Source organism: Artibeus jamaicensis, unplaced genomic scaffold (genome assembly GCF_021234435.1).
Source record: "Artibeus jamaicensis isolate MK-2021 breed Jamaican fruit bat unplaced genomic scaffold, CSHL_Jam_final scaffold_614, whole genome shotgun sequence".
Taxonomy (NCBI): Eukaryota; Metazoa; Chordata; class Mammalia; order Chiroptera; family Phyllostomidae; genus Artibeus; species Artibeus jamaicensis.
Genome location: NW_026522050.1, coordinates 7,931,567 through 7,950,144, shown reverse-complemented (window position 1 = coordinate 7,950,144; position 18,578 = coordinate 7,931,567). Strand labels below are relative to the sequence as shown.

Genomic DNA, 18,578 nt, shown 5'->3' with positions numbered 1-18,578 from the left:
GATTGAACAATGACCACTTCCCTGCAGTAGTTGTGGGAGTGGTAGATACCACTGAGTGAGCATGTGTGCTGTGTGGCCATCACATTCAAAATGACAGAGTGAGTAGAGCAAAGAATCTGCATCAGATTTGATGTTAAACTGACCGTTCTTCTCTGGAAACTGTTGGGATGATTCATAAGGCTGCAGCTATGGGCAACTGGTGATTGATAACTCCACCACCACAATGTGCCCCCTAGGGCATCATGTTGACTGCAGGTGTTTTTTACTAAACATCTGATCACCCAGGTGAGTAAGACCCCTCCAGTCCTGATTTGGTGTCCTGTGACTCTTCCTTTTCCTAAAACTAAAATCCTTTGAAATGGAAGAGATTTCAGACCCTCAGAGATCCAGGAAAATATGACGGGGTAGATGATGGCTATTGGAAGAACTGTGTGAGGTCCTAAGGTGCCTCCTTTGAAGGAGAATGAGATATCATTGTCCTGCATGCAGTGTTTTTTTTTTTTATCTTGTCTGTGTCTTCTTTTCAGTAAATGTTTCTATTTTTCATATTCCATGGCTGGATACCTTCTCGCCTGACCTTGTACATTTCAGGTGAGTTCGAGTAGAGGGAGAGGGGATGGAGTAGTGATGAAAGCCTTTTGATAGTGAAAATGTTTGTTGGTTTATAATCTAGATTACAGTAGCCTTTACTGCAAAGGAAGCTATCTTTCAAAAAGGGACTTTTCTATGTAGATCAGTGGTGAGATAGGGCTGTGGCCAAAGTGGGGTTTCAACAGGGAAGGATGAAATGGTGACCTATGAGTGAGGAGAATCAAATGCTTTTCTCTAAATATTGAACAGAAAATGTCCAGAGTACATGAGTTCATTCTAATAGATAACTATTAGTTCCTTTGTAGCTAATTGTGCCATGATAGCCATAGTCCTTGGGATAGGGACAAACAGAAAAGCATGACATGAGGTACTCTGGGATTAATGATCTGAACTCATTTCTTGGCAGTGTGGGGTCTGGGATTAGACTAATAGAGTGGGTCCAGGTATTTGGCCTGCACATAAGAATGGTGTGGCCAGCATGGGTGGCCATGAGAAAACCTCTACTCAGCTCTAAGAGTGAAGACATGGTCAGCACACCAACTTCTGAGGTGGATGGCAGAGAGCTTTACAATCCCTGAGGCTAGGATGCACACAGGAATCTGACCATGGGGTGAGCAGGCTCTATTGCACATGAAGGTGGATGCCGGAGACTTCACTTCCTGACATGAGGCCAGCAAGGACACAGTGTCTTCTTTCAGCACCAGGGCTTTAGCTCCTGATGTGCAGATGGTTGACTCCATATGATCTTAGAAACTCTCTTCAAGAATCATAAATGCCTGAAATTATATACGTATATATATATATGTATATGTAAAATATATACACACATATATATAAAAGCTATTATTTTAGTGTCTTTAAAGAAAACTTAATGAAGAAAATATGGGACATTTTTCCCCTAAACATATTTTGAATTATGACCATCCAATCTAAATTTATACAACATAAAGAGATTTTATTTTTATACATATGAATACATTTAGTATGTTTTTAATAAAGTAATGGAGATTGGTAGGGGTTTGGGCAATGATTAGAGGTACTAATGTGTTAAATATTCTATGAACAGAAACAAAATTATTTGATACTATAAAAGAAAAGAGGTAAGAGTAATAAATTGCCTTTGTTTTAAAACTCTCTTCAGTCAGTAATTGAGGGCAAGTTACTGCTGAAAATCACATGCTTTTAATGTCCTCTTTTTTTCCTATTATGCTTGGAAGCACATGACACTCAGCATTTTTCATACACCATAGGCATAGATAACACTAGGGATGAGGACCTGAAGCCTTCTATCACCCAGTACCCTGTCCTTCTGGAATCATAAAAGAATGTCTCCTTGTTCCCTTCCTGACAACAACATAAAATAAAATAAGCACTCATTGGAATCTAAAATTGTGTTTCATTTTTCATAGCTGGTAATTGTTACTTGACTGCAAGGAGAACAACACAAGCAATTAATTTAATGAAGTTATTGGAATAGTATTGACATATACGGAGATGACCACTAGTAAAATTGTATGTAAAATATGGTTCCAGTTTATTTCACAGATAAACAGATAGCAAATGTAAATCATTACAAATGAAAGACTATTTTTCCTTATTACTCCAACAAACACATATTTTTGTTTATAACTATGCCCTTAAAATTTAACCTGTATCAATTGGGCAATTCATTTTCTAAAGTTTTGTTTTAACTAGTGTGGAGATGTGTGCACATCTGGATAGAGTTTTCTTTTCCTGTGACCTTGAGGAGGTCCTGGTGTTATTAAGCCCAATTTTCATTCACACATTTCTCTACATTTATCAATAGGGTCATTTCTGTTCTCCACATTGAGGGCAAGAAGTGAAATCTGTAGTCTGATGTGAATACTCTGAGGTGCAGTATGAATCTGCAACTCCTGATCCTTTGGATATTTGTTAATAAATTGGGGGCAGAATGATTAGGAATAGAGGATCCAGGAAGTTCTCTGTATGTGATCTCTGTCCCTGAAACTTATTCAGACTAGGCAGAAAGACAAGGAGAACCCATGAATTTTGTCTAAGATGAACATATTAGAATAGAATAAAATATAAAAGGGGAGCTCTGTATTTCAAAAAAATTGCATCATTTTTGCAGAGGACACTCATTCATTCATTCAACAAATGTATTTGAATAACATCCTGCAATACTGCATTCTCAATAGCAAGGTAGAAATATTTGTGAATGAGACAGGAAAGAATAATGATTTATGCAACTTTCAGTTTGGGCTAGAGTTCTTTTTTAAAATTCTTATTTACTTACTACATATAATTCTAAGTGTTATGATAAAATATTTATAGCATGATACAAGTGCATAGAAATAAAACAAAAATATTATAACACTTAAACTCCTTCTGAATGAGCAAGTTTATTATATCCATCATTCACAAAAAATGAAACCAGGGAGAGTGAGTTGAACTGACATGGGTGGAAGGGTTGCTCTCCCTGTGATGTCTTACTGGGACTTACCCATGAATAGAGAAGGAGGCATATAAAAATTCTCTTTCAAGAACATTAAAGTAAACACATTAATGGTCTCCCTTAGCTGGAGGAGAAGAACATGATCAACAATGACTGCCCCTTACATTTCGGTTAGAGACAATGATCAGTAATCAAAAATACCTAAAAAGAACACTGGTGAGCCAATAGAAATGTATGTCAAAATGCCTAAAAATGGAACTGCATTTTGACCCAGCAATTCCACTGCTGGGATTATACCCCAAGATACCTGAAACACCAATTCAAAAGAACCGATGCACTCCAAAGTTCATAGCAGCACAATGTACATGAGCCAAGTATTGGAAGCAAGTTACGTGTCTATCAGTGAATGAGTGGGTCGAAATACTATGGTATATTTACACAATGGAATGTTACACAGCAGAAGGAAAGAAGGAGCTCCTAATATGGCTAAAACATGGATATACCTGGAGAGTATTATGCTAAGTGAAATAAGCCAGGTGGTGAAAGACTAATACCATATAATCTCATCACTGAGTGGAATCTAACCAACAAAACAAACAAATGAGTAAAATAGAAGCAGAGAATAGGAAATAAAGAACAAACTGACAGTGACCGGTGGGAAGAAGGGAGGAGTATAAAGAAAGAAAGAAGGGAAAGGAACAAGCAAAGGAACACAAATAGAGGACTCAGGGGTATGAGGAATGATGGGGCATTGACTGTGGAGTTGTGGGGCATGGGGTAGAGAAGAGCGATAGGGAAAAAGGTGAAAAAATTGTAACTGAAAAACAATAAAAAATACCTGATCTTCCCGGGATCTTCAAATAAACACTTCGGGTCAATCAGAATATAGTTCAGTGCCAACTGCTTTTTTTTAAGGCACCTTTCACATCTTTATTCCTCAAACTGTAGATCAGTGGGTTTAACATGGGAATGACAACTGTGTAGAAAACAGAGGCCACTTTGTGTCCATGGAGTGACTTGAGCTGGGTTGGAAATACATGAAGAGGAATGTCCCATAGAACATAGCCACAGTGATTAAACGGGAGGCACAGGTAGAGAAGGCTTTGTGTCTGTCTGTCCTTGGCTGATTTCATTTTAAGGATGGTGGTTATGATGTAGCTATAGGAGAGGAGGACAGTGACAATACTGAACCCCGGAACACAGCTACTGTAAGTGAACATCACTATCTCATTGATGGTTGTGTTTGAGGTGGAGAGGGCTAGCAAGGGTGGGAAGTCACAGAAAAAGTGATTGATGACATTGGAATTGCAGGATGTACACAATGGCCACTAGGTGGCTACAGACTCTTCCAGACATGGCTGTTGTACACAGAAGTGGATTACAAATGGCTACATAATGGTCATAAGCCATCACAGAAAGCGTGACACATTCCACATCTGCAAAGGTACCAAAACCAAACATTTGAACAGCACATAAATTATATTCAATCTTCTTTTGCTGAGATAAGAAATCAACCAACATCTTTGGGGAGACAGAGGAGGAGTAGCAGATATCAGAGAAAGACAAATTGCTCAGGAAATAATACATGGGTGTGTGGAGTTGGGGGTCCATGTTGATCAGCAGGATCATCCCTAGGTTGGCAATCACAGTGATGCCATAAACCAGCAGGAAGAGCACAAAGAGCCCCTGCTGCACATCCTGCCTGCCAGAGAGTCCTAAGAGTATGAAGTTAGTAAACACAGTGCAGTTCTCAACAGCCATGAAACATGTCTGGAAATCCCTGGTTGTGGAGGAAGGAAATGGATGTGCAGTGTTAACATAATATATTTTATTAGTTAAATGGCATCTTCTTTCTATTTTTAGTAATTAGAAAAATCATTAAACTGTGGGAAAACTCCATGAGGACATCTGACTCTTTGGAAATACATGCTATATAATGTGAGTCAATAAATGTTAATGATATCTCTTACGTTTACATGGCATTATACCGTTTATGGCAGAATTTTTGTATTAAATCATGCTATTTCCATACCAACTGATGTAGTATTTGTGATAGTTTTTGTTACTTCTTTCTTAGAGATTAAGAAATTGATGTTTTCACAGCTGAGGCAATAGTTCTTAAATTAATTCAGTAACCCACATCTTCTGGTAAGATTGTTGCTGTTTTCCAGTACTGCAGAGACTGTGTTATGTCCTGTAATTGAGAAACATAGTTAGTTGAGAGATACAAATAATGACTATGTTGTTATATTTTCCTTCACTGTTACAATTGGGGATGGACAGAGATATGGTGGGTTTCTGGATATAACATTCTCCTGTTCTCCTGTTGCCTACTAACTTCCTCCTGTCCTTTCCAGTCTCAATAGTCAGGGATAGAGATAGTCTGTGATTCAGGACCCACTGGAACAGGAGGGTGGTGGTTCCTGGTGAAGAGACTGGAGGGTCCCCATGAGTGATAGTTAGACTGGAATAGACCTGGGCTAACCATGCTCCCTCTGACAGCAGCTGTTGTTGAGCAGAGATTCAGCAGAATGTTTGGGACCTGACTCTAGGCATGCTGGTCAAGGGTGACAGAGAGGTAAGAAAGTGTTGCTATATTTCTCTGTGAGCCATTTTGCTCTAATCCACCAAAATCCACATGATGTATTCACTAAAAGAACAGATGTGTCTGTCTCAGTATAAAAGTCCTCATCTGTCCACAGTCCAGTAAATTCGAAGAATAATCATGTTGAACTCTGCCTCTATTTCCCCCCGATTAAAATATTGTTTATTTTTTTCATTTTTAAAAGTCTTTTATTTATACTTAGTTCAAAGGTAGAGTATAAGATTGAGAAAGGATTGCAAGTTAAAATTCTGGTGAGTTCTACACATTGGAATGTTTTTTCATTGTTGTTCAAGTACAGTTGTCTCCATTCCCCCCCCCCCATTACTCTCCTTTGCTCTACCCACCTCCCACCTTCCACTTCCTTTGCTCCCTGCTGTTGTCTTTGTCCATGGGTCCTTTATACATGTTCCTTGACTTGACCCTTACCCTTCTTTCCCCTGTTATTTCCTTTTTCCCTCTCCCATCCTCTCTGGTCACTATCAGGTTGTTCTTTATTTCCATGTCTCTGGTTCTATTTTGATGGTTTGTTTTTTTGTTGATTAGGTTCTGCTTATAGGTGAGACCATATGGTCTTTTACTGCTTTGCCCATTTCACTTCTCATAATATTCTCTAATTCCATCCATGCCATTGCAAAAAGTAAGAGCTCCTTTCTTTCTTTCTGCTGCATAGAGTTCCATTGTGTAAATGTACCACAGTGTTTTGATCCACTCATTTGTCGATGGGCACTTAGGCTATTTCTAGCACTTGCCTATTGTAAATTGTGCTGCTGTGAACATTGGGGTGTATAAGTTCTTTTTAATTGGTGTTGCAGGATTCTTGGGATATAATCCCAGCAGTGGAAATGTTGGGTTAAAAGGCAGTTCCATTTTTAGTTTTCCAAGGAAATTTCTTATTGTTTTCTCTGTTCCTATTTTCCTTGAGTAGCTCTGTAATCTGCCTCTCTTTGCTTTAAAGAATTGGTCTTCAGAGGTCAATTGAGTTCTACGATTCACTGTTATAATTTACCCAATCAATATGTTGTGCATGTCATATTTGACCCCTTGTGTTCCGTGAAAATGTAGTGACAGTGGAGTTGAAGCTAGGAGAACAGAAAAAGAAAATCTGTTTTAGGATCTAATGATCAATGTGCAGTTCTCCAAACCCTTGACATAAACTCTTTTTAATACCTGTTCCTGTAGAAAGATTTTTTTTTAAAAAGGAAATATTTCTTTTAAAAATATACGAAGTGAGGGAAATGAAGAAACTTAAGAACTTATATATATGGTCCATGCACATGAACTAAAGACAGATGTGGGGGGAACACTGGTGGGAGGAGGTGTATAGGGTGGAAGGGAATAGAGGGGGGGAATGGAACAACTATAATAAGATAATAAATAAATAAATAAGTAAACACCATGTCCATAATGAAAAAATTAAAAATATAAAAAGTACAGGTAAGAGATTAAAAATAAAAAATCCTCCAACTTCCTCAATCCATCCTTGCATTTTAAAGTATATTTTGCCATTTATGTATATGTCTTTAAAATTTTAGATTGATAAAAGTACATAAAATTTTGTATAGCCTTTTATACCCTCTCCAGGTTTCATAGCACAAATTCAGTCCAATGAAGATAAAAATTAGAGAAATCTAAAACAAAAAACAGACAAACAGCGAGTCCCTGCCTTGTCCCAGTGGGACTTCCGTGTTCCATCCAGTCTGTCTGCAGGAGGGATCAGCCCTGCCTCCCACTGAGCTGGGTTATATCTCCATCTCCGTGACTGGTCCATGGGCATTGAACAGAATCTCTCAGGAATATGTGATGGATATAATTAATTATATGTTTTATCATGTGTTATTTTTCTACAACAGACAGGGTGATTGAGAAAGAACTACAGATTTAAACAAATGGTAGGTGTGTTGAAAAACCACCTACATATTTTTCCACCAGTTAAACACAAGAGAATGCTGTACCTGTGGGACTGAAGAGCTCTAACCATCTTCTTAGTTCTCTGGGGTACATGTGGAGGAGGCAGAGTCCTCCTTGGTCACCTTCCTCAGATTCCTCCCCACACTCATTTCCCCCCCAGGTGCTCCCTGTCTCCAGGGATGCCCACTGCCTCAGGTGACACTCCATTCAAGCAGGATCCAAAAATCTCCAGAAACAGGGGAGCCTTTGTAGTGTAATTCCCACTCCCCATTGCACCCAGAATATGGAAAGCAATATATTGTCACAAAGTAGATCATTTAAATTCATTCTCAAAGGATTTATGTTCTAACAAAATGGCTTTCTTTTACTATGTGTTTAAGGGGGAAGATTCACAACACAATTTAAGACTTCAGAGCAAACAAGAGAAAAATAACATACAGTGTTTTCCTGATATCACAGGTGCCCCCCACAAGTACTGCACGGAGAACAGTCTTCACATAATCTCCTTCTCCCAGATAATGGCTGTTTGGCCCTGAGGCCTGGATGTTTATCACAAAGTGCAGCACCTGATGATGTCACCAAGGAAAACCAGTTCAGTGAGGCTTCCTGGTGCTGGAACTGGGAAAGTAGTGAGTGAAGGCTGCTACAAATACCTGTGATGGATAAGCGAGGTTACGCTTTTTGGTGACAAAAGGCAGTCATTTAATAAAATACTTTATGGAAGTTGTATGCTTTGTTAACTTTACAGTAATATTTTGAAAACGTGTGTATATAAAAAACTGTTAGAGATTTAGAATCTCTAATAAGTTTCATAGCATACTTTCAGTAAAATAAAGATAAAAACTAGATAAATCTAAAAGGGAAATCAGACAATTGCCTATAATCTGATAGGAAATAGTCTTCGCTTTTTGAAAAACCTTTTAAAGATATATATATATATATATATATATATATATATATATATATATATACATTTTAAAATGCAGGTTTCTGAAAGTTAAAATGTTCCTGTTTCCAAGCCCTGAATAAATATCAGAAAACTAGCCTTTCAAAGACTGTTTTTAGAACCTAACTCAGTTGATGCCCAAATGGTAAATAGTTGAGTACGTTTCTATAAAGTATACAGATTTATAATTACTGTTTTTATTCTCTCATGTCTATCCTTTCGTTCAGAACTATGTATATGAGGTTCCCTGAACCCATTGCACATGAGGACAGTTTATGCATTCTCTCTGCTGTGCAGTATTCCAATGAATAATCATGTTAAATGCTCTTGTCAAATCCCAAATAATGCTACATTGATCACTTTAAAATTTTATCTATTTATTTTACAAGTACAGTTTTCTGTCTCTACATTGATCATTTTTGTACAAGCTTTGCATGGGCATACTTCCTCATTTCTATTGGGTACAAAACTACTGGTGGGATTTTAGGGGCAGCTGCAACAGAAAACTGCCATATAGTTTTCCAAAGTTGAACATCAGCTTTGAATTCCATCAGTGAGTGAGAGTTCTAGATGTTCCACATTCAAACAGGTACTTCATATTAATATTGAGAACCTTTCTCATGGTAGCTGCCCTTTAGGTAAGTCATGGTACAGCATGTACATACAGAAAATGCTTAAGTGGTAAATATACATCTTGTTTTAAAAAAATATCCTAGTAATCATCATCCAGACCAAGAAACAGAACATTATCAGACTCACTAAAACCTTCTACTTTCTCCCTTCTTTTTAGTTCTATTTAGTTCACACATTAGACTCATCTCTCTTTATAGTAGCTAGAAGCATATGCAATCTGATTTTAAATACATTTCAGTTGTCTTATAAGGGAATAGTGTGCCAGTTCAATGCTATTATCTTTGTGCTTGTAGGGTCAACATCCATCTCTGCTTGGGCTTCAGTCTAGTCCAGTTGCACTCCTGCCATGTTGCTGCTCAAGACAGGACCCAGTCCAGAAGTAAAATTTCCAAGGCCATGGGTTAAAATGGACAGATTATCACCACAAGAAGCATCTCCTGTTGTTTTTCTGCCAATCCGTGTCTCAGAATCCCAGAAACAATGCCGCCTTGGAGAACAGAGCTGTCTCATTGTTCTCCTTGGGTTTCCCTAGCAACCTGAAGTGTTTTTTCTGAGTCAACATTTTTTTCAACAGGGAATAAACAAAGTTTGGTAAGGGTTTTTAAAATTCAGGGAGAACTGGGTGAAAGAAACTGTAGCATTTTCTTCCTGGGCAGTTAGCCGTTCCCAAGGGAGGGTGGTGGTTTGTCCTTCCCTGGAACACAATTGTCTGGATTTATCAAAATTTGTCACTTCCGCCCTGGCTGGTGTAGCTCAGTGGATTGAGCATGGGCCTGCAAACCAGACAATCACGGTTCAATTCCCAGTCAGGGCACATGCCGGGTTGCATGCAGGTTCCCTGCAGGCCAGTTCCCAGCAGGGGACACATGAAAGGCAACCATACATTGATGTTTCTCTCCCTCTCTCCTTCCCTTCCCCTCTAAAGATAAATAAATAAATATTTAAAAAAAATTTGTCACTTCCACTAGATGATAAGCTTCCTCAGTCCAAAATCTGCAGGAGTTTGCTGTGGAATAAAATCACATAGAAGTGCAACAATCACTTTAGAAACTCTCAGTAAGTTTAAAAAACTTAAATTAATGTACAAATAAAAGATCAATGCAATAAAAATTTGGTAACTAGAAGTTCACAGCATTTGTACAAATATAGAGTACCACATATATATTGAAGACATAAAAGAGAGCATGGAGTATTTAAATGACACATTTTGGTGTGGTTGAAACAGTATAGTTACTGGTTTATACTAAATGAATGAAAAACATTTCAACTTTTTCGTAATATTGTATATGTAATATTGGGAGGTTACATAATTTCTCAATAAATATTCCAGTACATAATTTTTCAATGGAGCCATTTGTCATTTCTAAGTTGTTCCAGGTCATCTTTCACATCCTTGGTCTGTAGGTTATAAGTCTGAGAGTTTAGCATGGAAATCACAAGTGTGTGAAACAATGAGCTCATTTTGTCTTATTCTATGAAGTAGGAACAACTTGGACTGAAATACATGAAGATTGAGTCCCCTGAGAGATTACCACCCCAGTTAAGTATGAGGTGCAGGTGGAGGAAGCTTCGAACCTGCCCTCAACACAGACGATCTCCATCATTTCTAGGATATATAACAATTAGTACAAAAAGTCCTGATACAGTAACCAATTAATGAAGCCCAAAATTGTGAATAGTACCAACTCATTCACCAAAGCATCTCATCAATACAGCAGAAGGCGAGGTGGGCTATGCCAGATGAAATGGTTAATCTCATTTGACCCACAGGAACATAAGCAGCATATCAACATTGTATTTATTGAAGTATCCATAATTCCCATCATGTGCTCCCCAGCCATGACCAGGTCCCACACTCTGCTGAACATGGTGAATGTAAAGAGGAAGGGGTTGCTGCTGGTCTTGTGCCTATCAAGGATCATCACCACCGAATTTAGACACACAGACTGCAAAGGTGCAGAAGATCAAGATTTACAGAGAGCAGCCAAAAAAGGGAATTGAGTTCTTGACAAAGAAACCTACCTTTATTCTTGGTCCAGTTGATGTTGTGCAGTGGAAGTCACTGAAAGAGAGGCAGCCAAGAAAAAAATACATTGGCCTGTGCACCCAGAACCAGGCCAAAAGAAAAGGAACATTACTAGTATTTTAGAAATTGTCCCCATATCCATCACAAATTGATGTCCAGTGTGCTGGATCAGTTTGTGTGTTTTTGAGGTATACAGTAATCAAGTCATGTAATATTTTACACATCTTCCACTGGCTTGTTTCACTCAACATCATGTTTATAAAATTTCTCTATGCTATTGTATGTGGAAGTAGTTTATTCATCTTCATTGCTGTGTAGTTTCCCAAAGTACAAACTTGTCATGAATTTGCCAAATCTAGACCACGGATTTGCAAACTATAGCACATAAAGTTTTATTGAAGCTGGGATGGAACATTTCTTTATACATTGTTGATATTTTCTTTCATGAAACAAAAGCAAATGTCAGTGGTTTTGGAAAAAATTTATAGCCTACAAATCTTAAAAAATGCACTACTTATTACTTTAAGGAAAAGTTTGTCAACTCCTGATTTAATGTGTTGAGAAAAACTTAGTTGTTTTCACATTTATACTGCTGTAAATAATTCAATGGTGAATAATTTGTACATGTGTTTGGGTGAACATATTCCTTGGTTTCTCTGGAGTATAATTCTGAGATTGTTATTTGGGTCATAGATTATATATATGACTAAGGTGTATGAAGTGCTTCAAATGGCTTAGACATCTTCACTTAGTTAATCATGTATCAATCAATGACACAGGTACCATATTCTCCCCATTTCACAGATAGTTAACTGAGGCATAGAAAAAATAATTTACTTATTGAAGGTGCCACTCAATATCTGGGTACAGAGCTGGTATATGAGTCAAGGGCTTCATCCCTCATCCACTAATCTACTCTTGCCAATGGATAATGTATAGATGATCACACACAAATGAACACACACACATTTCTGAGGTATTTACTATATCCTCTAAGACAACCAGCTATAGTCCATTGCGTCATTAACTTTGAGCAACAATTTAAAAACTTTTAATTGTTTTCTTATACTTTGGGGCTATAAACTGCATTGGACTAGGTAAAAAATGAGTGTTTGGTGCAATTCTTATGAGAGAAGTTGTGTGTGTGCTTGTGGGGCTGTTGCAGGTTGCCAGTTAGAGCTTGTGATTAGGGAACTAGATGCATCTTAGAAAGTTGTATCTCACAAGGAATCTACCTTCAGTCCTATGGCTTTCTTAGTGGTGTCATGTATGTATTTGTTTGTCAAACTATGAAGCTGAACAGGTTGAGCTTCAGGATGACCATGATATAGATCTGAGATAAATTTACCAATACTGGGAGTAGGCTCCCCTGATGGGTGGACACAGAAGTCAGGTGAGAGCCCCATAGGGAGAAAGAGTTCCTCCTCACAGTGATAAAGCAGATTTAAGACTGAGAAAAGGGTGAAAAAGTAGGTGATATGATGGAATGATTTTCATTAGTTGCCCTTTGTGGAGAGATGCCACTCATCAAATGATATGTCTGCACAAGCTAGCTTATGCAGGGTAGGGGATCCAGACAAAATGATTCACAACATTCACAACAGTACTTGAGAGTCAATAAAAGGATGTGTGAACCAAGGGACTCTCGTTGCCTTCAGTGTATGACAAGACATCAGCTTTCTTGAATAACTGTATTTCAAAGTAATCAGTATGCCAAAGTGGCATTTTGAGGGGAAGTATAACTTCTTTTCTTTAATTGTATAACATCGAATTCCCCTGGCACACAAATTTTGTATTTTACATATATATGTATATATGTATTTGAAATATATCTGTCTAATCTATATAGGTATAGATATGTTTTTCTACATTCTCACAAATTTTATCATACAATTTATATGAATAATGACTCAGTAAATGTGCGTTTTAAATGTGTTTTTATTGTTGGGCTGGTGGATATTCAATAAAGTGTAGAAATCACAGCCATTAGGAGCTAATTCTGCTAATGTAGTTCATTTACATGAGGATATTTTTAATAGTTTATTTTCATTATATTTTTCATTATTATTTATCACCTTTATATTCTCATCCACTTCTACCTACCCTGTGAGTATGATCTTTCATAGCATATGTTTTAGGATAATGCTTTAAAAAATGCAATGTATTCTATTATACTGGTGCTCATAATATATTTCTGGTGGAAACTGGAGTAGCGATAGATGAAATAGACAAATCTGAGGAATATTCAGAGGTAAATGCTGTTTACTTAGAGTGTAAGTCAAATGTAGGTCTTTACATTTGACTAGATGACGTTAGTGTCCACAGTCATTTATTCACTTTCTGGAGAATGATAAAGTATGTATTGTCAAGCCTCATGCCCTGAGATTTGTTGTTTTAGTGACATCGAACAAGAGGTAAAATGTTTCGATTCCCAGTCAGGGCACATGCCTGGGTTGCAAGTCGGTTCCCTGCAGGCCAGTTCCCAGCAGGGGATGCACAAAAGGCAACCATACATTGATGTTTCTCTCCCTCTCTCCTTCCCCTCTACAGATAAATAAATAAAATCTTTAAAAAAAAGAGGTAAAATGTTATCTAACACTGCATTTTTGTATATATTTGTCTGTTTTTTCATTTTGTGTCATTGACACCATGCAGATGTTTTGGATAATAGGCATGGAGTGCTCAGTCCTTGAGCTAAGAACACTCACAATATCATATTGGAGATGATATAAAAACAGAATGATATTAGTACAATGAATAAAATAGTTGTCTTTGATTTAAGAATGGGACATTTAACCAAAGCTGAGAAACATGTTGTTTCATTCTTATGACGTTTTATGAATGTACATTAAACACACTTTATATGTTAAAGGGAGGTGTGTGTGTGTGTATATAAAGAGAAAAGACCTAAATGAGAAGCAGTGTATTATTCTATCCTCCATGGAGAAGAAGAGAGAGCCTCCAGGTTTTTTAATAAAATGGCAACCTTAAAATTAAAGGAATATTCTGAGAACCTGAGATTATAAAATGCTTTTTATAACAGTATTAACAGTTACTTAGTAATAATGTAAACACCATGTCCAATCACCTTAAAGTATTAAAATAGATCTTAGCATTACCTAACATCAAACCACTGAGAAAGGAGCACTATTAAATTGTGTTCAGCCTAAGGTTTCAGTTTATTTCACAGATTGAAAGAGAACCAATTTAAGGAATCACAACTGGAACACTAAAGTAAATACTACTTGTTTGTTTGTTTTTTCTCTATTGAACATAAATTTTTGTTAATAACTCTTCAACTTAAACTATATCAATTGGGAATTGGGACTTTGAATTAAGGCAGAAGAATTATAATTTATTCTTATTCATTCATTTACTACCTATTACGTCTAAGTGTTATGCTGGGAAATTTATAGGATGATACAAGCACATGGGAAGAAGAAAATGAAAGCTAACTTAGACTATTTTAACTGCTTTCTGGCTCAGCAAGTTTATTCAAATTACTGCTTAAAAACTGGAACTCTAAACATGGAGGAAGATGGCACTATGGCCATATCACTCTGGGGGATATATATATATATATATATATATATATATATACTCATGAAGAGAGCAGAGTATTACACAAAGATCCTCTCTGCAAAACAGTTGACTAAACCCATTACTCCTTTTCTTTAGTTCAAGGAGATAAAGGTTCATAATGACTATTCTCTACATTCAATTTAGGCACAAAGGTGGGTAAGGAAATATCCAGAATTGTATTTGTGAGACTACAGAAAACTGTGCCATGACCATAAACTTCAGCTGTCAACATCTATAAATAAAACCTTTGTGATTGAACACACTTTCACCCTGTACATAATTTAGTGCCAACTGCTTTTCTCAGGGCACCTTTCACATCCTTATTCCTCAAACTGTAGATCAGTGGGTTTAACATGGGAATGACAACTGCATAGAAAAGAGAGGCCACTTTGTCTGTGTCCATGGAGTAACTTGAACTAGGTCGGAAATACATGAAAAAGAGTGTCCCATAAAATATAGCCACAGCAGTTAAGTGGGAAGCACAGGTGGAGAAGGCTTTGCGTCTGCCTTCAGCCGACTTCATGCGAAGGATGGTAGTTATGATGTAGCTGTAGGAGAGGAGGACAGTGATGACACTGGACCCCACAACATAACTACAGAAAACTGTCAATGCTATTTCAGTGGTGGTTGTGTCTGAGGTGGAAAGGGCTAGTAATGGTGGGAGGTCACAGAAAAAGTGATTGATGATATTGGAATTGCAGAATGACAATTGAGTTGTGAAATAGGTAAAAATAGTCATATCCATGAAACCTACAGTGTAGGCAGTGGCCATGAGCTGGATGCACACTCTCCTGGACATGGTGACTGTATACAGAAGTGGATTACAAATGGCTACATAACGGTCATATGCCATGACAGAAAGCAAGACACAATCCACAGCTGCAAAGGTACCAAAAATGGACATCTGAACCACACACAAATTATATGCAATCTTCTTTTTCTCAGATAAGAAATCAGCCAGCATCTTGGGAGAGACAGAGGAGGAGTAGCAGACATCACAGAAAGACAAATTGCTCAGGAAATAATACATGGGTGTGTGGAGCTGGGGGTCCATGTTGATCAGCAGGATCATCCCTATGTTAGCGATCACAGTGATGCCATAAACCAGCAGGAAGGGCACAAAGAGCCCCTCCTGCACATCCTGCCTGCCAGAGAGTCCTAAGAGTATGAAGTCAGTAAAGGTGGTGCAGTTCTCAACAGCCATCACTCAGGTCTGGAACTCCGTGGTTGTGGAGGAAGGAAATGCAAGTGGAGGGTAAAATTATCTGAGTCTCTAAGCAGATAAACTGGTGCTTCCTTCTATTTGTCAGCAGTTAGAAAAAGAGCTCAGCAATGCACATTCTCTTTAAGTAAATGCACTCTCTGCAATATTTCCAATTTAATATGAATTCATAAAGTGATAATAATATAGCTTATACAGAATAGGTAGCACACTTGGATACAAAAGAAATCATTTTATTTTCTTACCTAACTATGTTGTAGTTTTTATCTTATAGGTTAAGATATTGATGTCCTCAGAGTCAACCATGTTGTTTTTAGAATGATCTAGTTCAGATAACCCATATGTAAGTAGAAGGTTGTTTCTGTTCTTGATGTAGTGTGTTGTCATATTCTGCAATAAAGAAGCATAGTGAAGTGAGACATGTTGATATCAAATGTATTTCTTGATTTTTCCCTTATTATCCAATACTATAAAACAGGCAGATCCCTGACTTCTTTCTCAATGTATCGTATCCCCATGTCCCCATTATCTCCTGGTCCTATCTAGCCTCAGTCAACAATGGATAAAGATAGTCTGTGATCTAGGACTCCCAGAGCAGGGAGGTTTCACTAGAGAAGAAGTTTGAAGGGTCTCCGTGGGTGATAGGTTAGAGTGCACATACTGGAACATGTGGGGCTAACCATGCCCCCTCTGACAGCACTGGTCAGGGAAGGCATGTTGGGACCTGATAGTAGGTACCCTGGTAGAACAGGTGACCCAGAGGCAAGTGTGGATTACTGTGTGAGACCCTCTGCTCTAATCTGCTAGAGTCCACTAAATCTATTTACCAAGAGATGAAATGTGCAAGATACAAAGTAATGTCCTCATCATGTGTCCATGGTCCCCTAACCTCACAGAGATTTAGAGCTGAACTGTTCTCCATCACAATTCCCTAGAAATTATAAAATTGCTTGACTGTGTTCTTGATCTTTTTCCTCTTGAGAATCTGTGAAATCTGCTTTTCTTTGGGGAAAAAGAGTTGGTCCTTGGAAGATCAATTAAATTCTTTGTTCTGCTGTTATATTTTACAAGCCAGGCATGTGATATATAATATAGCATGTGACCTCTTCTATTCTTTGGGAATATGAGAAAATGGAGCAGAATGTAGAATAAAGAAAAAATTACATGTGAATAGTGGTGTAATGATCCATATGTAACTCAAAAACTCTTGGTCTGAACTCATCTAATTATCTGTGCTTGTTGAGATCTTCAAAAAACAATTTCAAACTGAAAATATTTATACAATATGTAAAAGTACAGGTAAAAAAGTAAAAACAAAAAATGCCCAACCACCTTCACAAATAATACTCAGATAATGTTCTTCCTTGACATTTATGAATGTCTTTAAAATAATGAGATTGATAAAAGTAAAAGTGTGTATAATATTTCTTACTCTACATTAGTTTTATAATATGCTTTCTGTCAAATAATGATAGAGGCTGTAAAGAAATCTAAAATGGAAATGAGAAAACCACTATTAAAACTTGTACCTGTTCCAGATCACAGATTTCTCTGTTGCCTGCAGTCTGTCTGCCAGAGGGTTCAGCACTGTCCCCTCAGTGACCTACTTATATCAACATGGCTGTGTGTGGACCTGGGTGCTGGTCTCTGAGGAACAAGTGACAGGTATAATAAGATGTTCCATCATCTGTTATTCCCCACAGGCTGGGTAATTGAGAAAGAAACATGGGCTTTTTTAAAATGTAGCTTTTTTTCCCCTCCCTACCTTACTTTCTAATATTGTACTCAGCAATTGTATAATGACTACACTGAGCACTCTTTACTTTCAGCTCACGAAATTTTATACAGGTATATTGTTTCCATTTCATAATTTACAAAAAAAACCCACTTGTGTTGCACACAAAAAGTAGGACATGATGATGTGATAAAACAGATCACTTTCCTTGAGTTGCCCTGTGTGGAGAGATGCCACTGATTAATTGATCTGTCTGCAGAGGCTAGCTGAAGAAGGGAAGGGGATCACAGACAAAGTGATTCATAACATTTTTATCACAGTACTTCAGAATCAGTGCAAAGGATTTGTGTACCAAGAAGCTCATGTTGCCCCCGATGTATGACAAGACAATCCACCATGTACAAATTCCCTCAGAAATCACAACAGGATACAGTGAAGGGTTATAGATGGCGACATAGCAGTCATAAGCCATAGAAGCAAAGGTAATGGATTCTGTGTCTGGAAAAGCACAGAAAAAAAAAACCCACAAGGCATGGCCATAATAAAAAATAGGTTTGTTCTCTGAAAGGAAATTGGTCAGCATTTTGGGAGCAATGACTGGGGAGTAAGAGAGGTCTACAAAGGATAGTTTGCTAAGAAAAAATTGCACAGAGGATTGAAAGCATGGATTATTAGCTGATTTAGTAAAGTGGGCAAAAATTTAGTAGTAAGTTGACTTAGAATTAAATAGAATATGTGTGTATGGAATATGTGTGACTTACAATTAAATAGAATATGCTTCCCCTCTGATTACATGTTGTGAGCAAACAAAAATAGTTAGCTCCTATTGATCTTTATGCTAATGTAATTCAGGGTGCTGAGTCTTAACAATCCTGTCAATACTTGCTTTGGAT

General features: G+C 37.5%; 1 protein-coding gene and 1 pseudogene across 1 annotated transcript; both read right to left on the bottom strand.

Annotated features, from left to right (window-relative positions):
- Window positions 1–3,918: 3,918 nt before the first annotated feature.
- Window positions 3,919–4,789, bottom strand: LOC119035692 (olfactory receptor 1020-like; annotated as a pseudogene).
- Window positions 4,790–14,993: 10,204 nt separating this feature from the next.
- On the bottom strand, window positions 14,994–15,932 carry LOC119035691 (olfactory receptor-like protein OLF2). Its single transcript, XM_037127123.2, has one exon. It carries the CDS (start codon window positions 15,930–15,932, stop codon window positions 14,994–14,996), a length of 939 nt encoding a protein of 312 aa, XP_036983018.2.
- Window positions 15,933–18,578: the final 2,646 nt, after the last annotated feature.